Source organism: Corvus hawaiiensis, chromosome 5 (genome assembly GCF_020740725.1).
Source record: "Corvus hawaiiensis isolate bCorHaw1 chromosome 5, bCorHaw1.pri.cur, whole genome shotgun sequence".
Lineage (NCBI taxonomy): Eukaryota > Metazoa > Chordata > Aves > Passeriformes > Corvidae > Corvus > Corvus hawaiiensis.
This window is the reverse complement of record NC_063217.1, coordinates 19,388,856-19,416,855: the sequence shown is the minus strand read 5'-3', so window position 1 is coordinate 19,416,855 and position 28,000 is coordinate 19,388,856. Positions and strand designations below refer to the sequence as shown.

Here is a 28,000-nt window from a genome sequence, read left to right as displayed (position 1 = left end):
TTTCTTGAAAGGATGGAAAATGATTGGGTTTTGAAACACAAGGAAGTTACCTTTGGCTAAGTGTTTATGCTAGGCGACAGCAGAATTAAAAAAAAAAAATCTCATAAGGAACTTCAATTATTCTTTTCCTATTCAGCATTATGAAGCATTTCTAGTAGACTGTGCTGAAAATACTACGTAGCTATAAAATACTGCTTAATGAAACAACGAGGGAAAATAAACACTTTTGCTGCTAGTTCTACTCCAACTGTTTAAGTCATCACAAATATATTTTTAAAAAATCTTTTAAGGTAAGCAATTTACACCACTGTAAAAAATAATCTACTCAATTTTTAAGATGCTACTTCAGTTGTATTTTTAGGCAAAGGGACTTAATATTTCTAGCAGCAGATGTTTTGATACTGCCTTGATCAGATTATCCACTCATGCAAGCCAAGGAAGGGGACAGAGAGTTTGGGCCAGAAACCATATTTTAGTTAGCCACTGATGACTACCAAACCTAACAATTTACTGATTCTGCATTAACAATCTACAAATTAAAGGGAACCTTGCTATGACCCTATGAGCCAAATCCAACTTTTCAATTGTCCTAAGTATTTTTGAGGGATTTTTTTAACAATTATGCAATGCCTAGAGTGCAAGAAAAGGTTTCAAAAATAAGCAAGGGCATTCCTTGAAACATGCACCATGTAGCTATAACATCCTTTGCAGTTATCTGAGTGGTTTATTACAGTTTTTCTACCTTTCCTTCCAAGTTCAGCTGCTGCATTTCTTGGTCACTGTTTCCTATCCCAATAAAGGCGCATGGTTGTGATTCCTGCTCAGTGCAACCATCCCGCTCCATTTGCTCTTTTTTTTTCTTCCATCCACTGCCCATGAGATACACACATGGAGGAGGACAAAAGAATCTGAAAATGAAGAACACATTATGGAATTAGTTTTCCAGATAAACAAACTGATATGTTCCCAATGCTTTCACCTACACACTCTGCACTTGAGGTTATACAGGCATGCCCTTCATTTGTCTTGAAGATTTTCTAAAATGCAAATTAAAAAAGAGAAGAAAAAAAAGAAGAAAAAAGCAAGGAAAAACAGCAGTAGCTGCAGTGTCACTGAGAATCTTTCCTGTTCAATGTATGTCAGGTAATAGTCTGCATCTCTATAAAACGCTTTCTACCTTAAAAAGAGATTCTGAAAGAAAGGAAAAAAAGGCCTCAAAAGTTATTACAGTCTTTTGCTTTTGCAGGTGCTTAACATGATGGAGCAATTAATACACATAGAACAGTTCCACAAACTAATTTAATGGACAACTGCTGACTACAATTCCTAAACATTTAGAGTTTTGTCATAAGCAAGGAGGGAGTTGATTCCATCCATGCATAAATCTCTCCCAAGTTTTTAAATGGAACAGACGATTTTATATCTTCATCAGTATGTGTAAAAAATAAGGCCTAGTTTTCAGCAGCACTGACTGTAATCAGTCTAGATGTTACTTACAACAATACATTCAAAATTAAATTCAGCATTATAGTACAATGCATTGGTCTTGAAGCTTCTGCAAATTGTTAAAGCCCAAATCCTGAAAAGGTTTGGCTTTAGCTAGCAAACAAGCTGCTGGTTTTTTATCATCATTTCACTATGATCAAAGATATAAAGTGGAATGAATACCTCCAGTTGTGAGGCAGCTAAGGAGGCATGTAAAGGAGGGGAACATGAAAAAGTTTGTAATATTTTATTTACTTCAATTTGGAGAGTAGTGTTATAACTTGCCACTTCTAAAACCCAACGACTCCTACCTTACAGGTGAGGGTTCTCTGGCTTTGCTTTTTATTTTTTTTAATTGGGCTTGGGACACCTGAATTCCAGGCAAGGGGAGCAGGCTCCATGCCGGGACAGCAGCCAGTTGTGCCACCCGCAGGCTGCTGCAGTGGTGAGCAGGAGCTGTCAGGGCAGGGGGGTGAATGGAACTGTAGGCTCCGAGTCATGGAAAATTATCAGAGGATAAAATTATTCAGTTTCTGAAGTATCTGTGGGAGTCCTGGGCAAGAGAGGCCAGGTCACCGGTTGGTCTTGATGATCCGAAAGCTCTTTTCCATCCTAAGGTATTCCTACTTCTATTAAACACCATTAATGGATGCGCACGCGCACACACACACGTGTGAGTGGAAAGGAAGCAAGAGGATAAGCAGGACTCACATTTTTATTAGGCTGGTGAGGGCAATGATGGTGCCCAAGTACTGCAGGGAGCAAAGGAGAGGCCTACGCTGCTTTCCATCCCAGATCAGGGAATCGTGGTATTGGTCCTCTACAAACAGTACTTTTCAATTGGGGATTATGAACTGACTCCAATGTTAGAAAATGCAATTTTATGGGGAAGAAATTTTCAAGTAACAGATGCATTTATTCATGAGTTGATCTTTTGGAAACAAACCGAGATTGCCAGAAAATGCACACCATGTATCTAGTCAGCTTCTGAATCCTCAAACTGAAATGACAATACAAGATCCTTTCAGTGTTAACGGATATATCCCACTAATTTGCATCAGCTATAAGTGATTCCTGATGAAGAAGTTATACATAGATTAAAAATTAGTGTCAACCTTTATTAACAAAGGCTTTGCTAAAAAAAGCCCAAACCAAACAAAACCAAACCAAAAATCCAACAAATCCCTTCTATTCCAAGTAATATTACACCATAAAGCCCATGACACAGTTACCTTTATTCCTCATGTACTCTTCTGTATTTATCTTACTCATTAGAAAACAAGAAAAGAATCCCTAATTTTTTCATATCCTTTCTAATTCCAGCTTTATGCTAAACCAAGTCCTTTGAATAACTAGAGCCACTAGATGGCAATGAAGACCTGTAAAAAACAAGGTGTAACCCCCTGATGAAGAGAAAACAAGCTACAACAATTAAAGCACTCTTAAAATCAGAACACAGAGAACAAGCTTTGAAAACTTACTGAACAAAGAAAGAAACTTTTAAAGCTGATAAAATTTTAAGTTTGGTTAAAACTCCAAACATGAAGAAACGGTCTGGACACTCACAATTTGAATGGGTTCTCTTATGTATCTACCTCTTTTCCCAGCCTTCAGGCATAGACAACTACAGTCTTGGGGCTTTCTAACGTCATACTTACAGTTCCAGAAACTCATGTATAGAAGAGATTAGCTATGAATATTCTATCCAATACAGAAAAAGTGAACCAGGTTTGAACTTTGGAAACACTATATTAAATCAGATAATCAAAGGAGAAAACAATATTCCTTCAGTCAATTCAGGCCAATCAATACAGAAAAAATGTGGTACTTCAAGTAGAGAAGCAACTCTAACCAAACTTGCCAGAAAGCAAGGGCTTGAAGTGAAATAAGATCAGCCTGTGTTACTTCTACCTAGTTCTGATGCACTCAGCGCTCTCCTCAAACCACAGGTTTCTGTCACAAAGGTTTGCTTTTTCAGATCATCCAAGTCATCCCTGTGTTCATCTTATAGAAGTCTTTGCCTTCAGGAGAATTCGCATGTACTCGCTAGTTATTTTATTTCCAGAGTGACTTTAGAAGGGAAATTTCTCCTTTGTATCTCTTGGTCAATTCCGAGACAGTCAAGCAGGAGGTGTGTTTGTCAACTACCCACATTGTTCTGAGAATGAAACTGCTCAGCAATCTTCCTTCATAGGAGATGAAAAAATTAACCACATCCACAAAAGAATTCAATGTGAGAACAAACAAATGAAAAATCATTAGGTACTACAGTGCTAAGGACGAAGCAGTGGCGCCAAGGGGTAAGCCCTGGAAAAAAGCTGTGCTTTCAATAACAAATTTTATCCAGAGCACAGGCACATTCAGTACAGCAAAGGGAAGTATTTGATCAGAAGTTATAGGAGCTCCTTCACTCACAGCTGTAAAACAAGATGCAGCTACAGCATTCTCATGCTAACCACCAGTGATCATGTATGAACTCTGAACAGCACAATCAGTCTGGCTCACAGTTTTTTGATGAACTATGCCTTGGATTCCAAAACACTTCAGTCCTTTAAACTGCTGAATGCTCACACTGTTCAGACTTTCAAGAAAGAAGTCTCAGTGAATGGTAAATATGGAAAAAAATACAAGAAGCATAAGCCAAACACCCACACTCATCAGGACTAAACAGCATCTGAGTCTCTTATCAGCTGAAAGCCTTTGAAAGGTGGCAGTCATGCAACAGGAAACATCAGGCACAAAGTCTTAAATTCAACTAAAGCCCAACCCTGAGCTTCTTACCTCCTGGCTTCTTTGTTAAGCTAAAAACCATTAATTTTGTGAAGTACAAGGCTGGTAAGAAGGATCGACTCAAAAAAGTCAACTCCTTTCATTCCTGTTAAAAGTATTGAAAACTCTCAAATTTACCTAGAAAGTCTGTATCCATGCACCTGGAATAGTGTTATTGTGATGCCTATTAACCCAGACCACACTCCATGAGATCTGCACCATCTACAGTGAGTTTTTAATGGAGTAGTTCACCATCTAGTAACCCTCATCAAAACACTAAAAGGTAGTTATCGTGCTAACCTTTTAATTATGACATGCAAAGTTTGTTAATGGCAAGTATTTTCCACAATCTTGCGACAAGTAAGATTTAAATAAAGACTGGAACAAGAGGTGGAATTTCAGCTATGTTTTTGGGGTTTTTTAAGTTCTATATTTACTTGCAAGAGATGTCAAATTTAAGAAAGAATCTGTTTTGTAACTTGAATTCCTAGCTACAAAAGTAATGCAAGTTAAGTAATTCTTTAAGGTTCAAAAATTAACCAGAGTATATCTATGCCATAATGAAGTCCCATGGAAAACAGGAAGTTTCTCCATAAAAATTGGTATGAAATATGTTTCTTTCTATAAAAAAGATGTATGCAAACCAACTCACTTCAGAAATGGCAGTGAATGTAAAAATGATGAAAACTTGACTGTCCAGTTGCATAAAGCAGCATTAAAACTTTATTAATTTTGCTTACTCCAGAATAAGAAATGAAGAAATAAAGGCCACAACCTGCTATAAACATAGCAGAAACAATTTAAAAACAAAAAAAAAAAAAAAAAAAAAAAACAAAAAACAAAAAAAAGGAATATAATAATTCATCCTTCAGTTTTACTAAGTACCTTAGGCCACACATAGATCCACGGATTTAATAACTGGCACCTTCCTTTATGCTGATAACCACAGGACATCGTTACTGATGCTGACAGTCTGGGAACTAGCAGAACAGTATCAGAGGCAGTTTACATGGTATGTTGAAGCTTAAGAAAAACTAAAATATTTAAACTGAAAAAATGAAACCTTCGTACGTACAGGACAAGAGGGAACAGGCAGAAACTAATGCACAGAAGTTCCACTTGAACACGAGGAAGGACTTTTTTACTGTGCAATGACCACACACGCAACAGGTTGACCAGAGAGGTTGTGGAGTCTCCCTCACTGGAGACATTTAAGAACCATCTGGCTGCAATCCTGTGCCATGTGTTCTACGTTGGACCAGATGTCCCCCTGTGGCCCCTTCCAACCTGACCAATTTGGTGACTGATTCCACACTTTCATTTCATACCCATACCACAACAGCAATCATTTCAGCATCATACTATTTGATAACCAACAACCAACTATTTTCACTCCTGATCTTCTTTTCCAAGCTCTGAAGTTCTTTACAGTCATTTGACATGCTTCCATTCTTAAAGAGGTGAATCTGAGATACCCTGCATGAACAAATGCAGCTGTGCTAAGACACTGAACTGCACCTCAAAAAGTGTGGTAAAAGAATGCCTAACTCCAGTTATCAAGCAGTTTACCAAACATTACCACTGCCTAGGTAAGATATGTGCCACAGTAAAGCACCAGGTGAAGTATACACATATATTGAATTCAACAGGATTTTATGGCAATACTATGAAATGCACACAGGAGCTTTCAGAAACCATTACCGAGTAACAATTTGAAGCTTTGCCCCGGATTACTGAGAACACTTCTGTAAGTTTTCCAAACAGTAATGAAACTTTTAATAATCAAAATTACATACTTTATCTTTTTATGTTCTTCTTTTGATGCAATTTATCCTACAGAATAATGATACACAGGACAGCTTTGCAAAATGTTCTTTATGAACTGCTCTGGCCTCAGGAGAACAAAGTCACAGATACACTGTTTAGAAAGTCACTTTCTTATCTGCAGGCACACCCCTCATTTTTAGGGAGTAATACACTTTACTCATCTGCAGTGATGAGTTAACTATGCAACTCTTGAAACACAATCTTGAAAGACAAGATAACAATCAGAGGTTTCTATAGTGTCATGATAAATCTTTTTGGCTATCGAGTTTGCCGCCAAGGGTTACAGTTATCATTTACTGCTAGTATGGCCTGGCATTGCAACCCTTTTGCATTTAAACACAGCAGAGAGCAAGAGGGCTGAACACTTATACAGCAAATACACTGGTCTGCTTTTGTGCCCTTCCTCCTTCACTGACTTCCCACTTGACTCATATCAAGAATTTCAGGAACATCTAGAAAGCACTTTGAGTAAACAATTCCATGGACGTGCAGAACCTGCACACTGCCCAAAAGAAAGGATCTGAGAAAGACAGGTAGTCACAAAATATTGGAAAACAGTTCAAAATATAGTCTGTATCTCTGATTTACAGACATCAGAAACTGTGACTGAGATAGGTAACAACTGAGAAATCTGCAGGTTTAATTATAACATTTGTGCTTTCTAACAGCCTTATACATAAATATCTTAAATCTCTAATCTCAAAGCTATAAAAACATAATGATGCAACAGGACTTACATAACAGTGGTAAAAGAAAGGTTAAAATTTCAAAGTCATTAATGTGCTGAGCATGTGGTCTTTTTGTGGTGAACAAATATTAGTAATACAAAAACTAACCAAATACTGCACTATTCTAGTGAAATGTCAGGTAGAAAAGCATCGCTTAAAATTAAAGAAGGCTGTATTACATCACAGGAGGTCTAGAAACCCGCATATGAAGGAGCATCCTAATTGCTTCTACTAGTTATGCAATAAAAACATCACAAAGAGAAGACTGCAAGAGAAGACTGCAGGAAAAGCACCTTTGCCTAAAAAGCATTCATTCTCACATATTTCTCCAGATTCTGTCCCTTAGAAAAGTACCTATAACTGTAACATGTACTGTATTGATTTTTGCAAGGGAATATTTATCATAAATACAGTCATGATTGACCTATCATTCTTTTTAAACCTTTTACAGATGTGATTCAGAAAATTATCTTACTGAGGCTAACAATTTCCCTTCCATATTAATTTGAAATTATTCAAGAAAAAACTCCTCTACAAGTATTCACCATTGATCACTTCATTTACTCCAAAATTAAAATGGAAGGTTTAAAATGAGAGTGATTTTAGTTCAATGGAAGAAAAGCTTTGCCCACAGATAGGGAGTCTCTTGGTAGAAAAAGGCATCACTTCATTGAATGCTACATGCTTGTAGTACTTGTTAGATAATTAAAAGATTTAGGAGGAAGCATTTTGTCCTTCAGACTACAGGGCAATGTGAGGAATTCTATGAAGTGCTGTGCACCCAACTAGTTTCCCTAGCTCCCAGCTGTAGAAAGACTTCAGTACAACAAAAAAACTTACCTTTTTTCATTCCCATATGATTTCTGCGCAACTTTCGCATGGAGTATTAGCACTGTTTGGTCACCTCGCTCCTTCAGGTAATTTCGCATTGCTTCCCTAAAAATCAAAACACAATATAAACTTTGAAAGTTCTTTTGGTTTTGTTTATAACAAAACAAAAGACAGCTTTAGGTAAAAAACCCCAGGACCTGAAATTCCAAAAGGGCCACCATTAACAAAGTCAAGACATGTTTGCTACTGTTTAAGACAATTGTACAGGAAAAAGAAATAACTATCTTGCATGAAACTAGTAATAAGGGGTCTGTGATCATTTACAATTACTACACTTTCTAGAAGAAAAAGATGCTTGTGATGTAAAATCATATCAATGCCAATAACTACACCATGTTTAAAGCCCTATTTCATTAAGCACCATGCCATCAGTATCTGAGTAGAACACATTTTATTAGTTAAGTATTTTCTTCATGACCAATTTAGTATCTCATGATAATGACAAACTGTTTAAGCTTTTAAGCATATGAGTGCAAAGTTTATATACAAGTTTTCTTTCAGTTTTGAAGATACTAAGAAAACGTTAAATTCTTCAGCACATTGTTTCACCTAGTCTTCTGAAGAAAACACCTACTTCCTGTATACCATCAAGTAAAAAAAAATTAGTTTTTAAATATGTTTTATTGTTCATCATCACTGTAATTACAGATGAATGCTGTAATTACCTCAAACACGCGAACAACAATTCCTTGAGAGAAGTGAGAGAACAGTAACACCCAGTCACTCTTCTGTATAATAATCTAACTGTTCATTAAGCAGCATGCCAAATTCAACACCCTAGGGATCAGCTGTGCCAGAGTGCTGGCAGGAACACAAGTTCCTGAAGGAGCATTTGTGGGTTGAATGCCCACTAATGCACTCATCTTCAAAGTCATCTACCAGAGAAATAAATTATGAATTTATCAGGAATTTATATGAAAAGATAAAACCCTACATAAGGATTTCTCATTTGGTTGTTTGGATTTTTGTCTTTTTCTGTGAACTGGGCCAACTACTGAATTCCCTGAGGACAGATCTAGAAAACCAAACATTTCTAGTGAAAAAATCATGGAAGATAAAAAGCAGTATTTTATTGACTAGACCTTTTCCAAAAGAAATCCCCACACACAGTTTCACAGAGAAAAGCAAGTAGATTGAGCCAGGGTTGGGTTAGACAACAACAACTCAGCTTTGCTAATGATGTTTTGCAAATTCTTGTGTTTGTCATGCCTGCATAAGACATGATTAATGTCTAGTGATTAGTCTGCCGATTTTCTGTGTAAATAGCAGCATATAAGAACAGAGAATAGATTTGAATTGCTGTTTTAAATTTGGACTAACTTGATCTACTTACATTTGACATTGGTAAAACTGATGTTTATCCATGAAAGTACAGCTGGAAGAACTGTCTCAAAGCCCACAGACTTACTTATTTACAGCCATTGTTTAAGAATATATTTTAAACCCCAAAACATTAATTCACTGTGAAATTATTATTATACATTTCATTATGATACATATTAGCTGCATTTAAGTTGTTTAAAAACTTTTAATCTGACAATTTGAAATATTATATTAAGAGCACTATCATACTACATTAAAAACATCTGTCACACTAAAAATTTTTGACTTGACTACTATTAAAAAAACTACTCAAACCCAGCAACCCACACAGAAAACTGCTCGGTGCTATCTAATCTTTATTCAGCATGGTATGAGGAAGAAAATTTGTATTTTCGACTGGTCTGTTTCTACAGCGGATTTGTACAATCCAAGCTCCTGCAAGAACTAGTGATGTTCTCCCTCCAATCCCTCCCACTGATATCTTACAGGATGTTTTTCATTATTCAATCTTAAAACTCTTATGAAGCTAGTACTATTATAGTTTACATCTAAAACAACTAGCATAGTATGAACAGAGTAGTGTTGTTCTGCTGGAGCTTGCATGACAATGAACAGATTATTAGTCAAACCAGACTGCCTGTAAACAAAAAACCCACAGCAATTTTCCAATAATTGCACTAAATGCTTTTAAGGGTTTACAGATACATTTTCAGCACTATACAAACAAATAAATCTTAAAAATTTGTGTGACAGTTGATCAGTTTCAGTAGTTTACTCTTCAGAGGAAAGTTAGATTGTTTGTTTCCAGCCTCTATCATCACAGGAAAGGTTTTCAAACTGCTGCGTTGAAGGATGGCTGGCATTTCTCACATGCCTACCCTGTATTGAGGAAAGAGCAACTAGCATACCTAGTAGCTAAAATCCTGCATATGAAATTTAGAGTAACTACAGTAAATAGAAAACTTAGTTAAAAACTCTCACTGCACAGTCTTGTTGTTATTGTTGTTGTTGTTACTCTTTTTAAATCACAGAAGATACATTCTGTTTTTGTTCTTTTATTTTAAATCAAAGAAGATAAATTCTATGAGTAACTGCAAGGCTATAGTAACAGGTGTTACTACTCAAGAAGAAAGCAGCTCATTACTTAAAACACAGTATCTTCATATATCCCTGAAGGCTGGCAGGCCAACAAGAAACCGCCGCGTCTGTTAATTACTTTTAAGTCAGTACGGATCAAGTTTGCATTGAAATGAAGTTTAATGATGACAAAGCTAACCTAAAACTTATCTAGAAATGCACTGAGACAGATATTCACAACATAAAATGTAAATGCTCCCCCCCATCATGTGCTAACATAAGGTATCATTTCATTCAAAACAGAGACTGTCAGGGTGACAAGGGGCTTCCTCTATCACCACACGAAACTATAAAACAAATGGCACATCCTTTTTTGCTTTCAAGCAAACAGTGGATTTTATAGCCAGGAGCTAATTATAAGCGGCACAGTTTGTGGCACAGAATAATAAATATTTGCATAGACTCTGTTACAGTAATTTGAAAAAAGAAGGTGACCACTTAACAGTTTCTGGTATAAATACATCCCAGGCAGGCCAGAAGCAAATCAAGCACTGTACTCCAGTCACTCTAAACACCTTCCAGAATGGATTGCCTTGATAGCTCTATTTAATACTCTCTCTGATTGTTTGGTTTTCACCAAAAAATTGGTTCAGATCACTCCTTGACAGCACTGTGTTCAATTCTGGCAGCAAAAAGTGTTACTTTGCATGACCTCACAAGATATTTTTACTCAAGAAACAAACCAGCTCATTCCTGAAGATTTAAAAATAAGCAGATCCACATTGTACTGAATAATCTACAATAACTGATACATGAAGTCAACACCATTCCTAAAAATGCATTTTGAGTTTCATATTAAAAATAAGCCACTGTGTTACAAATTGTACTTCTGGCTGCTGACTGCACATATAACTGAAAAGCTTTGATATTAAAAATTCTGGGGTTATCAACCCACAAATTTTTAACTTAATTTTTCTGAGAATGAAAAGGGTAACTTCAGAAAATTGTTAAATACAGAGTTTCTTTAATGCTTACCTTGTGAGCCGTTTTGGTTGAGGTCGCTCTCCAAATTTCCTGAAAAAAGAAGTAGTTGCTAATTTAAAACGAAAGTGTTTAGTCATAATTTTACAATGAGATACTATCCTAATTTCACAATTTTTGAAATTTTATTAGAATTTGATGTATTTTCTTTGTAATTTCCCTAGAGAAGATCACTATTAAAATATTAACCACCTCCGTGCAACAGCTTTTCCCACAATGGTAGAGGCTTTTTTTTTATTTGAACACTAGGTAACTTTCTTTGTTGAAGTCACATTTGCTCTCAGAATCACTTTTGAAAAGTTCAGACACCACAAGAATGTAAAGAAGCAGAAGATCTTTGCCATAAAATTGACCAGCAGTGCCAACAACAAGCAGTTACTATAAACATACAGAAATTAACAGACATATCTGTGTTGACAAATCCGTGAATGCTTTCCATCAGGACAATTTCTCAAAAATCTGTTTTTCCTTCATGACTTCTTACAAAAAGGATGACTGCCTTTTCATACATGCCAATACAGAATTACAGGAAAAATCTCTCCTATGGAATGCAGCCAAGCTTGATCCATAAACAGCCTGCTATACACTCAAATGTTTTTTCACCATAAAGTGTTTTGAGACAGCTGAACTTCTTTCAGTGCTTCAACACCATTCTTGAGAGAGAGAACACTCTTTACACTAACAAGGTTAAGACTTTCCACTGAAGTCTTTATTTACATAAGACATCAAATTAACGCAAGGCAGATACATTTTCATTACCAAAAACATCCTCAGATTAAACCAAAATGGTCAGGTAAAAGATCTGAAAAAAGGAAGGCTGAACCCAGCAATGTACATCTGCTAAGCCTGGTGAGGAAGTATGACCACAAGTTAAAACAATGACAAAGACAGGGGGAAAAAATCCCAAGAAACCCAAAACACAAAATGAAAATGTAACAAAAAGTCAAGCCTAGCTTAACACTTTTCTGTCTAAAAATAAAGAGGCATAAGAGACTGTGCTTTTGCTGCCAGCATTCATAAATATTTCTGACTTGCCAAACTAATTTTATAGGTGGGCATAACTTTCCCTTTGTGGTTCCTGGACAGGGAAAAGAACCCTTTCCTACTATTGTCCTACAACAGTATTGGAGGCTCCCTAGGACAAGAACTTGATCATTAAGTGATATGACAAGAAATTCCCCTGTTCATGCAATAGATCTCTCCTGGACTCTACAGCAACTGGTGGTGGAATGATTTCATACATTCCAATTTAACTTCAGTAATCCTAGAAATGTACAAATACATAACTATTACCACTTATATAGTTGAGCAAAACAGCACTCTCCTGACAAGGCAGTGACAACATTTAGCAAGTTTTAAAGTTATTTTTCAAGACTTGAGAAATAAGTCTTCTAAAATACTGGCAGTCCACTCTACATAGAGGAATTGAATAAATGACATGAAGCCAAATTTCTTTTCAACTTAAACAGTGAAATAAAAATTTATTTTTCCAACCAGACTTAAGTTCCCTTCATGTTTTACTTTGTTGTTGTTATTATACTGTTCACTTCTCTGACTTTATTTTAATTTTAAATGAAACAATGAAACCAGAATTCTCGCTGTGAGATTTGGTTTTATGTATTTTAAATTTTGAGTCCTCTTGGACACAAACTTCATTTATATTTTTCTCTGTGGTATGCATCACTGTATTGTCATATCTGTAATGCAGAAAAAGTAACTAGAAAACCCAAACAGCTTTGCAGTTTGGCAGAGGGAGAGTTACATCCAAAGCCTTTCTGCTTCTAACACTTATCTTCTCAGGATCTGCCTAGCTTGATGTCCTGAGCACACCCCGTGCCTCCAATTTTCCCTGGATAACTGTATGAGTAGGTGTGCAGTTGCTGTCCTCCCCAGTAGACCCAAGATCATCCTATTTGACAGAGAGTTCGACTGTCTGTGACTCTCTGACTAGACAACAGATTACCTTTAAGCAATACCCTACAAACAACATCCCTATATGGATTAGCTCCCTGCTTTTGAGCAGAACTACTGCCTTTGTTTCAATCTCTCTGCACATTTCAATTCACCACAGAAAAAATTAAGAGATGCTTATCTTGAAGCAAAGAAGGCATTATGCACACAACACTTGTACAGTGGCAAACAGATCCAATCCAAGATGAGGACCCTAGTACACCAGAAACTGCATTAACACCAAAAAACCCTTACAAACAAAACCTCACACTGCCCTGCAGCAACAGACACCCTTGCAGAACTCGAGTGCAGCAGATCTACTCCCCTTGCACACGCACTTAATTGCTAAGAAGAGTTTTATTAACAAGAGGTCTACACAACACAGCTGCAATTAGTGAAAGAAATAAATTCCATCTTTTCCTTTAGTCAAATCCTGAACATACAACACAGGAGAAAAGTACCAAAATCCCCATTCTTCAGAATCAGAGCTAAAGCACTGAGTCACTCTGGAGAGGCACAGGGCAAACTCTGATCTGATGCTCAGTGCAATACCTCTCTAACTCATATACCAGCTTTCCCCACCCTCCTCCACACAAAATGAAGTTATTTATGTCACTGTAAGCAACTTGTGAACACATAAATGCTACTATTAGCAACGTGAACCTTTCAAAGAGATGATGTAAATTGGGTAAACCTTTTATTATTCTTTCAATATACATTAGAGAGAGGTAGAATAGGAGGAAATTGCATCTTGATATTTACTCTAAGTCCCATTTTAACTGTTTCTAAATTAAATTCAGCTACTTTGCCTCAATAATGTTATCTTGACAGATGACTGATAGTTATGTACCCTAGCCATAGTGTCAATGAACAGCATTTTCCTGCATCATTACAAAATCATTTCAAATATTACACAAATATCCACCTCCCTAGCTCAACAGCAATAGTCAAAGAAGTAAGAATTCAAAATTATTAAGAATGAAATAGGAAACAGAAACATGACCATGTCATGGCATTATTCTGCCACACCCTCACAATTCTGAAAACTTGCAGCAGCGGGAAAAAAGTTATCTCAGAGTAATAAAAGCGTGAAAGCATGAATAATCAATAGTTTCTGTATGCAATTGGCTAAAACTCCAGCCTTCAGTGAGAGTGAGAGCACAAGAGAAAAGTGACAAACAGATGCAAAGACCTAAGAGACTGATAAAAGATATGCAAAATGTGGAAAGTAGACAGTCATTCTCTCCTGTCTCACAGGAACTGGGAAATAAATCCATATCAAAAATTTAATTTTGATTTTTTTTTTTTTCTTGCTCTACAAACACAAAACTAAGTTGTGAAGCATTTCTAGAGAATATTGCGGAGGCTGAAAGCAGCAGTCTGATACAGAACTCAATTAGATTCTATTAAGTATGATGACCTTTTTTTTTACAAACTTGTTCTCAGGAAAACCTATGTTCTACCAGCAGCAAAGAAAATAGCATGAGTTAAAAAAACCCAAACCAGTCTACATTTACCCTGTCTTTCATATTCTTTCCTTACTCATCCATTAGTGATGCCTAGCAGGCATGGACCAGTACATATGCTCCTAAGAACCAGATATATTCCAAAGCAGCAACTGCATTCAGGATGCCAGATTTTCAGTCACACTACAAAACTCAAATATACAAACAAGACACAAAAATTCTAAAAAAAAGTATCACGTGTGTTTTGTTTAATGGTTCATCTGGTTTACTTTTTCCATATGTTTGCAAACTGATGCAGAGATGTGTATTGACAATACAACCTGAAGGACAGAAAGTATCAGCAACTACTACTACACAGAAGAAAAGAATCTTTTAAATTTTTCTGATGTTAAGACACATGAAAATGCAAGAAACATATTTATGGTTCTGTACTAAATGACATCCATTGCACAAGCTGTGATTGTTGCTATTTCAAACTTTCATATTTGACTGGCATGTTGAAAAATGAGCCAGTTCAGACATTACAAGGTTACCTGTCAGCTATGACAGAGACTGCAACACACTTCTTGTGTCAGTTTTCACTGGATTTCACTGTTCTGGAATTTCTTTTTATATTCAGTATTTCTATTTCTCCTTTCTTTCATCTTGAAAATATGCAGATTGATAAACAACAAATATGTACAAGCGAGGAAACTAAAAATGTATCATAGTTCTATTCTTACAGTTGTTATTAGACAAGATAAATATATATAATTTGAAGTCTTAATTACAGGTTATATATCATTATATCTAAATGCTCCCCAAGTTCCTTAAATTTCCTGCATTTTTAAAATTTTACTATCCAAGACTAAGTGCTCTTTCAGGTGTCCTGTATTGGGATTCTAGACATTCAGTCAAGTTGCTATTTCATTCACATCAGTTCAAGCTGTGCTCCATTAGTATTCCCTAACACACCGTACTAGAAACATGAGCAAGAGCATTAGCCACACCATAATCACTTGCTATTGGAGCAAGTTATACTTGTCCTAATAATTCTTTTCCCAGTCCTGGTTTGTTTTTTTTTTTTCCAACCACCAGTTAGTATTCTATTATTTCCTGTGTTTTGACTTCTGATGCTTTGCATAAATTAATTTCACTCCCACATTTTGCACTGTAGGCATAACTCTTTCTTCAGCGTCATGTTCCAAATCATTCTTTTCAAGTCCATACTTTTCATTTAGCAAGTCCCCGTTCGTGTATTAAAATTCTTTTGCCCATTCACAGAAATGGAAGGGAACATATTCTTTCTCCTTTTATCTCTTTACTGCCCTTCAAGTAAGTACGGAAATTAACAAGTGAACTACCACTAATCTTATCAGTACAGTAGATAGTTTTACTCAAACTTCAATATTCTCAGGTTAGGTAAACACATGGCACAATACACAGGATAAGTTTCAAATGTTTTCAGACAATACAGAATGTGAAATCCTATTTGGAATTCCTAGCTCAGATACAATATGTACTATACATTTCTATGGCTGCAGGAATACGAATTTTCACTGTTTTCAGCATCAGGAGCACAAAGACATACACAAAGAAAATCTATCAGTAGTTGTATGTCTTTACTCATGTATGCCAAACTTTTTTTTTGTTGTTATTCAGTCTTATTTTCTGGACATAACTGTTTAGCTGAATTTTTTTATTCAATGGTTCTATGTGTCAAGTCAACTTTGGATGGAAAAATAAACAAATGAATATTAACCAAAACAGCTCTGCCATTTTCAAGAAAAAGAATTATGAAAAAAAATCTCTACAAAAATCACATGCTATCCTATCTTCAACTCTGACTGAAGATCTATAGTCACTGAACAGCTCTAGCATCCTCCTGCCTGGAATATGAACTTCAAATTTTTCCGGTACTGGTCTTCAGCCACAAACATCCTTTTAACAGCCCCTGAGAAAGATCATTCACCTTTATGTACTGAGCACAGAAGCCTTAAAAAAAAATTTCCACAACATACAAACAGATACAAACTTCAGCAATTAGGTATTCTATCTTCACTTGGCCTATGGACTGATACAGTTTTTGGCATCTAGTCAGAATAGCATGGATCTTTCTGTAAATGGTCTCCAGAAAAGCAAAAAGCAAAAGGGAGTTGTCAAATTTGACTACAGCAGAAACAACAGCTGAGCAGAAAGCGAGCGTGTTGGAGAGGCCAACATGGGGGAGCAGCAGAAAGCACAGACTAGGAATGGGAAGATATGAGCTGCAAACTAAGACTTGCTAAATGAAAAACATGGACCTGAGACCACTTTGGGAAATGGGGTACCAGAAAAATCTGTGGTATGGCAAAACATTCAAATTTAACTCCAGAATATAAAAAACATAACAAAAATACACTATGATTACTGTTTTCTATGTCAATTTCTTTGTGACAGAAGTTTCCCTGGTGTCTTAAAAATTTCAACACTGAAAATAAAAACAAATACTTTCCTTACCCTGAAGAATCCTAAAGCATAGTATCCAAAACCAGCCTGCCCAGAAAGCTGGTAGATGCCCCATCATTGGAAACATTCATTGGACAGGGTTCTGAGCAACCTGATCTAACTGAAGACATCCCTGTTCATTGCAGGGTATTTGGACTCCATGACCTTTAGAGGTTCCTTTCAAAACAAATACCCATGTGTTGAGATCTCTATTTCCTTTCTGCCTTACTCAAGTATGAAGAGATCATGTGGTGCTTAGTTGCCCACAGGCAACTAAACCATGCAGGTGCGTATTTCCCTCTCACAATCAGACAAATTAAGAGAAAAGCATGAATAAAGAGCAAGAAAACTTGTATGTTGAGATAATAAAATTGTTTAACATACAAAGGAGAAGTGGAAGTAGAGAAAAACAAAGTGAAACGGGCCACTCACCACCACCCATGATCGATACCAAGCCACTTCCTAAGCAAAAGCTGGGTAACCTCTCTAAATCCCACCCCCCTCCAGTTTATTGTTGAGCACGACATTATATGGCATGGAGTATCTCTCTAGCTTGCTTGGGTCACCTGCCTGGTTGTAAACCTCGCAGCATCTTGTACCCCCCTCAATCACTGCGGGGGGACAGACATCGGGCAGAGTGAGGAAGAGAGAAGGCCTTGATGCTGCGCGAACACTATACAGCAAGAGCTAAAATATCAGTGTGCTATCAACACTGTTCAGTCACGAAGAACACAGCACCGTAACAGCTGCTATGAAGAAAACTAACTCTGTCCCAGCCAGACCCAGTACAATGAGAAATGAAAAATGGATGCTTTCTGCGTGGGAAACAAATGTCAGATTTTAAAAAGGCACAGAGTACCTGTTCATTGGAAAAGTTTTACCCCCAAACATCTGACTGCCAGATCATTTCCAACTGGACCTACACACTTGCTGGTGCTTTTGACTGATGCAGCAAAGGCCTAACAATTCCTGAACAGCAAACTCAATTCTTTATTAGTCCTGTTATATCACAGTACATATCACAGTATTCACTGCAGAACACGTTAGAAGAACTCTTTCATAGGCTACAAGAGATGACTATAATACCTCAGTATGGATTTTGGAAACAATCCCCAGATAAGTGTCACAAAGAAACTGCCCTGGAAGGAAGTTACCTCACACTGTTTCAGTTCAATGGTTTCAGTTCTGTCTCCCAGCGCACAAATGTCTCAACGTTGTCATAAATAAGATATGGCAGTCACTATTTTACAGCAGTATAAGACCCAGAGTATTAAAACACAGAAATTAAATACAGAATAGAGTGATTAAGTAAAGTTTTTACTTCCTCAGAGGAGATCCAAGGGAAACAATGCTTGAAACAGGAGGAGTCTAATAAAAAACTCCAGATTTTTATATATCTTTGGCAACATCTGAAAATACATTATGCAATTCAAAAAGAAAGAATGTAAGAAAATCCAACTTCTGCTCTCCAACAATATGAAGTGACAATGAAATTTGGTGAGAGGCTCAAGTTAAGTCCTAACATTTCTAACACCTATCAAATAGATGGTATCCCACAAGCCATGCGGGATGGGATTGGGGAAGAAGAAATACTGCCATTTCAACTACTCTACGTGTATTTCAGGCAGGAGCGCAGCAAAAGAAATTCCTGTGCCTTACTTAACTCCAGTTCTAAGAACAGTCACCTGTCAGATGCAACCTTTTCCTAGACCTTTTGCAATGCCATGTAACTTGTGAACGAACGAGAAGAGTTTGTGGCTCAACAGTCAGACAAAAGCCTTTTAAAGAAAGGAGTGATAAGAGAAGTAATTTACACGTATTTTTTATCATTCTCTCTCTGCTTTAAAATAACTACGATAAATCTGGAAAGCTAGAAAGTCTGTCAAATGTTCATTCAGCCCTTAGCACCAGATAACCAGACCCTCGTTATAACAGGCTCTATTACTTTCTACCATGAGAAATGAAAATACTTTTCAAAGAATTAACTTCAAGTTGCTTTGTGATCTGTTACCACAAACTCACTACACTACAAACTCACCAGCACGGGATGACAAGGGTTTACTTGGCCTACTGAGGCTATCTAAGATCCAAGAAAGTGAAAATACTCAGGTTTCCATTCAAAGTTTGAGGATCAGTATAAAGATACTCATTTTCAGCCACTAACAGAGACATTACCTGAGAAAAGCTAAAAGAGATGGATTTAAATAGCATGCTGGGACTTTATTTTCTCTTTTTCTTTTAACTGTCTATCCTCTGCCCACTTCCAGCTTCAATTTGCCTACCACAGGCCAATCAGTGGAGAATTGAAGAAGCACAGAGGAAAGTTCGTATTTATGGACTTTAAACATGCTTGAAATTATCAAAGCCAACATATGCAACAGTGCCCATGTACAGGACACACTGATAAATTCTCAGGAGTGATCCCTTAATTTGGCATTTGCTAGAAACACTTCATTCGGATTGAATAGCATACTACAACCTAGATGGTAAGACTCAGCCACTCCACATCAGACCTGTTTCGGTTTTGCAGATTTCTACATCTAGGGTAACATCTTACATCAACTGCAAAAGCAGGTGTACATTTTAAAACACAGGATATGCTGTTAATGTAGCTATACTCTCCTGTTCACAGATTTCGGTGAAGACAAGATGCGAATACAGAAAATATTTCTGTGCATTCACCTACACAACCATAGTCTATTACAAATATTTTAGAACACAACTCCCAAGAGAAATGATCATCTGTCACTAGAAAACATTTTCTCATCTGGTGGTTTCACAGACCCAAAGAGAATTCCTACATATTAAATAAAAGGGCCATTTACGATCCAGCATGAGCTGGCATATAAAAACCACCACATTTCACACAGAGACTGGATTCACATCATTTTAAACATGTTTCCTGTTGGAGATTGATTTGACTGCTGGATTTGATTTCTGTAAGTGCACCTTATTCCACACTGATATCCTTTATTTTTAAATGAATCTGAAAATAGTGCACCGCTATGATTTGTCAATGCTAAAAATGCAGAGCTCAAAAAAGTGATGATCTACAGGTCTCACACATGATTAAAAAGTCAAAATACCTCAAGGACACAATTTCTAAGAGATTGATGCAAAAGACATACAATTGTATAGAAGAATTCAGTTAACATGGAAGTAAACACAAGCAATTAACTATGCTCAAACAGAACACTTCACACTGATCTTTTCCATGGATGAAGATATTAAATAAATGAACTATACCAATGGCTAAAACAAAGCCTTTGGAAGGAGAATTTTATGTTCTCCAAAACAAAAATTGGTTCAATATACACAACTTTGATTATGGGAAACAGAAACAGTTGTACTACTAGTAACATCCAGCACTAAACAACCACCACAATGGAAACACAAACTAAGGAACTAAAATAAACAAGCTTATATTGTCAAAAGAAAGGACAGATGGTGAAGTAATTCTTATCCACTCTATATTCCACAGCCTACAACTGCACACAACCTTCATTCTTCACAAAGTTCTGAGCAGATCAACATTTCTCAGGCAACTCCCCCTCCATGTCCTACAAGTATTTTGTTTTTTGTCCTCCACTGATTTTTGTAGGTTGTTGTAACTTAATGCCATACAGTCTAATGTGACCCAGCATACCCAGTGTTCCTAACTATCTGCAGAGCATCACAGAGTAAGGAGTCTTTAAATCCTTAGACTACTCACACCCTAAACACTCTGTGGTCTTTTTTTTCTATAATATCACACAGCTGAGGTACAGAAATTGCTAAAGAAATGACACCTATCTCCCCCCCGCCCCGTTCCTCCCTCCAGACACAACCATGCTCATAAGCATGATCCACCCAAGGCTGATGAAGTCAACAAACCAACTTAAAACTTCCAGCTCACCCATCACAGGCGGCTCATCCTTCAGGAAGAACACACGCACTGACAGAGTCACATGCAGTTACCAACTCACTCTCACGTTTTTGCCTGCCAGCAGCACTTCAGCCCTGATTCTCGTTAGGGTGTCTACCACAACCAATATTGCTGTAAGGACTTTGTCCTGAAGGTCAGAGTTGAATTAAAAGCTAACCCATTTTAAAAAATAAATACAGTTTTCATATTCACATAAAAAGAACCAATCTCAGCCAACTTGCTTGAAACACTACTGACACTATGAACCCTCTTTCTTATCCATCCTACAAAAGGAGATAAAATTAATTAAAACGTCACCAATCAAGAATGTCTAATGGACATGAACAATGGATTTCTACTACTTCTAAAGTCCCTTTCTCCTCTGTAAAGAATGACTGATGGGTGGTCCAACTGCATTGTGACTCTTTGGAAGCAGGGGGCACAGCAGCCCCTGAAATCACAAAACCAGAAAGTTTTTGATCAATACACAAAACATTCCCCCTCTTCAACAACAAGACCCACCTGCTCCAGGGTGAATGCCACCAACTATGCACGATCAACATCTTTGTACTGCATGATTCTGCACTGCCCCTGACTACACTTAAAGAATTTAAGTCCTCCAAAACAGAGAGTATGTTACGTGCTTGAAACAAGTCTTCCACTCTACAGCACTTTACACACTTTTGGCACTATATCAAATAATACTGACAAAAATACAATAGAAAAAGCTCTGCTTCACTCAGTCACGCCCTCTCACTGCAAGCCACTGGTTCAATTAGAAACTCCCTCTCCCTTTTCTGACCTGCTTTCATTCCCCCACATTGCTTTTATTACTGTCCTCTCTTTTCCAATCCCCATAAAATCACAGAACGACAGCTGCAATTTAAATAAAACTTGCACTGTATCAGTAAGCAGGCTCACTTTCAAACAACTTACAGAAAGTACACAAATTCACTTCCTTCTAGCAGTCTACCTACATTTGGAAAAAACTCCATGCAGTAATCACTATACTTGTCTATGACTCCAAAAATCAAAGGTCTTGTCCAAATGACATAATTTTAATCAAGACAGCAGTCACACAACTCTGCCACACTAAGTGATGCAAGGAAGTCAGTAATAATAGCTTGTTTAATGACGAAGTGCCTAAACATACACCTGAAGATGTGATTTCCTTACTTTTGCTTTTAGCTGTAGGTACCCGCAGCAAGAAGCTAGTAATCCAGAGATCTCAGGTATACTAAAGAACTCAAAGGATAAAGCCATCAAGATGCTGGAGTGGTGTAGAATGTAAGAAACATAATAAAACATTACTCAATTTATTACGATTCCTTTATATTCACATGCTATTACTTCTTTTTTATTAATTGCCTAATAGCATTGGCTCAAATGTTTAGTGGAAACTGCAGACTTGGACACACATACATTAGCAACTGAATGAGTTATTAGCTTGAAAAACTAATGTATGCCAACAGAATCCCAGTCCCTAAAACACAGTATCATTTGGCTCAGCTATTGTAACTGCATAGGGAACGCGCTCACTAGTTTTATTTTCATCCCTTCAAACAAAAAAAGAGTGGATGCTTAGAAAAAGGAAAACACCTCCACGTAGTACACAAAATTGACTCTTAAAGTAATAGTGATACATAAAATCAGTCTGGAGCATGATTCTACACAAAACATCCCACAGTCACATCTTTCATTGACAATGACTTTGCTCAGCTTACGATTATTAGAACTCTTCTTATCCATCTGACACAGCAAATTTTCCTCAGGATCTCACCTTGCACATCACCTTTGAATACATACTTCACAAGCAAACTTGACTTTTATTTCCTACGGAAGTGATTATATGTCCCCTACTAAACTATAATTTAAATATCAGCAAGTCCTTAAAAAAAAGGCAGTTATCTTTTAAGAAATTAAATTTCTAAATATGGCAGGAACAGAGCTATTGAGTACTAAACCAGTGCTTTTTAAGAGTTACTATTGGCCCATAACTGCAAGTAAGATTTAGTCGGAAGAAATTTTTTTTAGAGGCATGAGGGAAAAACTACTAACTGTACTGATTATTATCTCTGTTGCCCGATTACTTGAAAAAAGTCACAAATTAGATATAAGAGGAAACTTTTTCAACCACTTTCCTGCCAATATAGGAACCCAGCACTATAGTATAGTACCTAAGGATTTGTTCCACCTTCATTTCAGTGACTAAATGTCTGCAGTGTTCAAAGAACAGTTTCTCCTCTGTAAATATAATTTCCATCCTTCACTGGAAGATAAGCACTGATATTCTGCGCAGAAGATAACTTCTTAAAAAGTTAATAAAACGAAGGACAAAAACTTAAGGTTCATGGTTTTCTTTGAACCACTAATGTTCACTGTAACGCCAAAAATATATAATAGAAGGAGAAATTGTGAATGATTTTATAAGGAAGTGGTAAAGAACCACATTGAACTTGCAAAGGTGGAAGATTCTCAAAAAGCCAAACTAACCTCACTAATCATAAAGGCAAATAGGTATCTCTTTGGGATGCCTCTTAAAGAGATAACAGGTTCTTGACAGGGACAGTCATCGGTCACTTTCAAAATTTCTCACCACTACTCTATTAAAGTAATAGGATAATCACTCTTCCATGTTCTTTTCCTTACCCTATACCCTCATAAACAAAGGAGCTTTATTACTACAGCAACTGCTTCCTATGAGCAGAAAAACAAGGAGAATGGCCTAATCCGTCTCCAAGGGGGTTACTGTCCCTGCTCCAAGCTCCTCAACTCGCTTCCCCTGCACCACTGCTTTCCCCTGCAGTGCTCAGACCTTCAAAAGGAGCTAACTCGGTCCATCAATCTGGCACACCACTAATACACAGGGAAGCAGGAGACAGGGAAACCAGTCATGTTGGTTGCAGAAAGCTGCTTGGTCACCTCAAACTCAACTTCAACAGAAGCCAAAAAAGATTACACAGAAGGAGCAGCTAAGCAAGCATGTAACTCTCATGGGAAAGAACTATAATGCAAGAACACACAGAAGAATTCAGTAGGGAAAATGACTTGCAAAACCCAAGTCTTAAGCAAAATTAAAAGATCTTACCAAGAAACTGACATCCTTAGTCAAAGTTTAGCTTAGGACAACTGTAAGACTGTCACCCCAAGCGCAAGCAGAACTTAATGCAAAATGACACCTAAGTAAACATCTCTAAGGTTTAAGCAGACCAACTCTGAGAAGTCTTGCTGTGACAATTTAAGTCACCACTGTCTCAAATGCCTTTACCACCTCTCTGCTAGGTCAGGGCAAGCAAACGTGCCTGTGTCCCAGCTGCTCCAGTTCACTGTTAGACTGTGGCTTCAGAGGCAGCTGAGCTGATTTGTCACTGCCAAACAGGTCTTGCCTGCCAGCTTCCCCCAGCTGCACCGACCTATCCTCATACACCAAACTCCAGCACTTGTCCAACCTTTCCACAGGTAAATTCAAATCAGTAGGCCAGAACAAAAACTATCTTTTTGGGGAGGCCAGAGACGGAGAGGCGAAAGAGGTGAAAGAAAGAGAACTTCATTGATTCAATCACGAACCCAGTGACTGCCGGCACCACCTCAGCGCAATCAACAGGCACACTCAGGAGAATGTGACCTCCTACTTCAGTAGTAGGGCACTGTTACAAACCTGCTGCACCCCTACCTTCAATTCAGACCTGCTTAATATTATTTTAAAGAATGTAAATAATAACAACAACAACAATATTAGCAAAAAGCCAACAAAAACCAGTTCATACATTCCCTTAACTGGTCTTGGTTTAACAACTGTAAGCTCCGACAGAAGTGCCAAGCCCTCCAGAGCAAGTTTCAAGAGCCACTTTTAAATTGTTTTACTGTATTTTCACATTTCTAAAAAAACACCTTTAAGAAATGGGGACAATTCCCTATCATCTCCCTCCTCCAGCAACTCAATCATTTTCAGTCAACTTTTTTTATACAATATAATCTGCTTCTTTATTTTTTTTTAACACAGTACTATTACAGTATGTACCCTCTCCTTTCATTCCCTTTCTTCCTCCAAATTCTATACTGGGAGCCTTCAAAACGCAATAAGGAAGCAGCTCCTTATATTCAATAAAAGTAAACTGCTAGAGTTCTATAAGCTTATTTCTCTGAACTACGTCTCACCCACTGATTCTAGACTTGTAAAACAACTCAAAAATTGTATCAGTATGCAAGCAGAGAACAGGTTATCAGCGCCTAAGCAGGTTGCCATGCAAACAGTAATTTTCAAATTGGCAAATAAAATTTATCTCCTCAGTAGATTAAAATGACGACACAAAACCTGTGCATACGTATACTGTTCAACAAAGCTGTATTTGGCACCGACCTGTGTTACAAAATTACAGGGTTTCCTAGATATCAGATGTTTTCTTGCATCACCCAGGAATTACGTGGTTACACTAACATTAACTGGGCGCAGTTTTAGAATGAGCTGTCAGTATCCTAGAATTAATCAATCTCAAGTGTATTGTTTTGTAATTACACTTATGAATACATCATCCCATGAATATAAAAACAGCAGCAATAAACACATCCCAGAAAAGAATGAGAATTAGAAGGCTCTTTTTCAACTTTCTAGGACAACTAAATCAGTTGGAGGCCATTCTTCCCTGTTAGGCTTTTTCACTGTGATTGTGCTGAAGGTCTCTAACTGGGAAGCATTTAATATATGCAAAATATTCTTAAACCTTTAAAGTCATATAACTTGCATAGAGAGCAAAATTAGGTGATCCATCTGCAGTTTACAAACCTGTGTTTTAAGAAAAGGAGTTGTTTTAAAAGATTTGAAAGCTTTGGACTTTTTGTCATTGTTGAATTAATTCACAGTTAAATTCTAAGTTTCTAAGATATTAAATCATACTGTATCTACAGTCCCTGCAATAATTAATAGAGCATTCCAACACAGGAAAGACAGAAATTCATATTCCCATTTAAAAAATACTTGTCTTGAAACAGAAAGAAGAAAGTAGGTTAAGTACAACAAAAACTGTATTTCTGTTTATATTTTATAAGCTAGAAGCTCCTTCTAATTATTGCTAGTTATAATTGTAAAATTAAAATATTTAGAAACAAATTGCTAGAGAAATATAATCTCTACAATGCCTACCATCAAATATGATAATATTTTTAACAACTGTTACGATAACTGGGTCAATGATGCCTGTACAAGACAATTAAACGGACACTCCAATAATAAACTTCTACTCCTCCTTATCACAGTACACTTACAATAACCATATGAAAAGATTAGATTACATGGCTGGAATGCCAGCAAGCTAACACCTTATCATCCTTTTTTCTGGTCTTATAGTATTACAGTTCTCTTACATAGTTACACATGCTCCTATTGTGCCCTAACAGCTTTTGTACAGCATTTTTCATAAGAAAAATCTGAAGAGCACAAATGCAAAGCAGTTATTATTGTTCATTTTTTAAAATGGAAATTGTGTGAATCATACTTAATTCAAGGAGGCTTGCTTTTCAGGTTTGTCAAGTTTAAACTCCACACAGATGCAAATTACTGGTAAACTTCTTCCTGCATCTTAATGAGGTACACTATAAACCATGAAGCCAATTTGAAAACAAGAACACTTTTCTGAGACAAACTTAACTTAGGTATTCTAAGTATTTAAGGAACCACTATTTTAAAAAAAATTTTTTACCCAACAGCACTTAACTTCTGCATGATCTTGAACCTGTGACTGCTACAACACGAGTTTCCCAGAATAATGACTGTGCTGGCACAAATTTTTTTCAACAATTTTACAGCATGAAAAGGGTGCCTAAGCAGTGTTGCGAAGACTCCCAACTGCTGAGCTCTGAACCCAGCCTCTTTTCAAAACATTGTCTCATCCTTCCAAGTACATTTAGGCCAAAAGGGAAAGTAAATTGTCAAAAGCATCTTGAAGTACTAAACAACCAAATCTGTCATTTCAGTGAGTAGCTACCACCCTGTCAAGTGTAACTTGACCAGCTTAAAAATGTTCACCAACATAGGACTACCAAGTATGTAGTATATGGAACATGCCAACCTATAGGGAGATTTACTTCCTGAAATTTCTGCCCACTGCTGCTTCCAACAGGGCAGACTGAGCTCTCCAAAAAAGAAAAAATTGACAAATGCAATCATGAAAGTTCAACAAACAGATAAATAGCCTGAACCATGCAATGAAAATATGCAGATGGCCACGTAGCCGAGATAAATGAAGGAAAAAAGTCTCATCCTAAAGAAAATCAAGGGGTAACCTATATTAGAAGTTACCACTTAGAATTCAGCATTTTAGACAAATGATGTATTTTCTTCCAAGGCATTAATGCATTCTGGAAAATACAGCACACTGTCCACAAAGCAGGCTTAGTACTGTATTAGTACAATTAATAAATTGATTAGCAATCCTTTCAATAACTTTGGAGCCCATAAATCAGTTCTAACTAAGTTTAAAAAGAAGAAAAGAGCTTTTAAAGACAATTACGTTGCTATGAGTTTTATGAAAACTGGAAGCTGGATAGACATTTCCAGAATACCAGTGTCACTGAAAAAGACAAAGCAAAATGTGGAAACTCCTGTTTCAACAGCTGATCACTTTGCATATGCCATTTGGTTAGACAGTAAGCATATGCCTTAGCTCTACTACTGCTACACTTTGCTCATTAGGGATGAAGGAGATCATGGTACTGTCCCAAAACCTTTCCTCACCATACAAGGCAGAAGTGTACAGGACACAGAAGTTCTTTAGTCCTACCCTTTACAGAACAACTTAAGAGGCTAAAAACCCACAAACCTGTTACATGACAAGAGAACATACACAAAATACAGTCAAAACAAATGAAGGAAATTCAGAATGCCAGTTTTAAACTGCTTAAATTATCTTATATGGTTATGGGAAAAATTAAATACTGTGAAGATAGCATTCATATTGAATATAATACGTTACCTACATACTGCTCACCTAGGCATAAGAAATAGAGAAACCATTTGCTCTATAGTCAGATTGAAAACAGAGGATCTCCAGAATTTCTAGTGAGAGTAACACATTATG

The 28,000-nt window shown here is 36.9% G+C and overlaps 1 protein-coding gene across 2 annotated transcripts in view; it reads right to left on the bottom strand.

Annotated features, from left to right (window-relative positions):
- The window catches only part of RBPJ (recombination signal binding protein for immunoglobulin kappa J region), a 60,906-nt gene that overhangs the window by 17,215 nt on the left and 15,691 nt on the right, over positions 1-28,000 (bottom strand). For both annotated transcript variants that reach the window (XM_048304054.1, XM_048304055.1), the window contains exons 2-4: positions 11,136-11,174; positions 7,650-7,745; positions 743-908 (exon numbers count right to left, since the gene is read on the bottom strand). In XM_048304054.1, the coding sequence (XP_048160011.1) occupies positions 743-908; positions 7,650-7,745; positions 11,136-11,174 (301 nt within the window). The remainder of the gene's footprint in view (positions 1-742; positions 909-7,649; positions 7,746-11,135; positions 11,175-28,000) is intronic.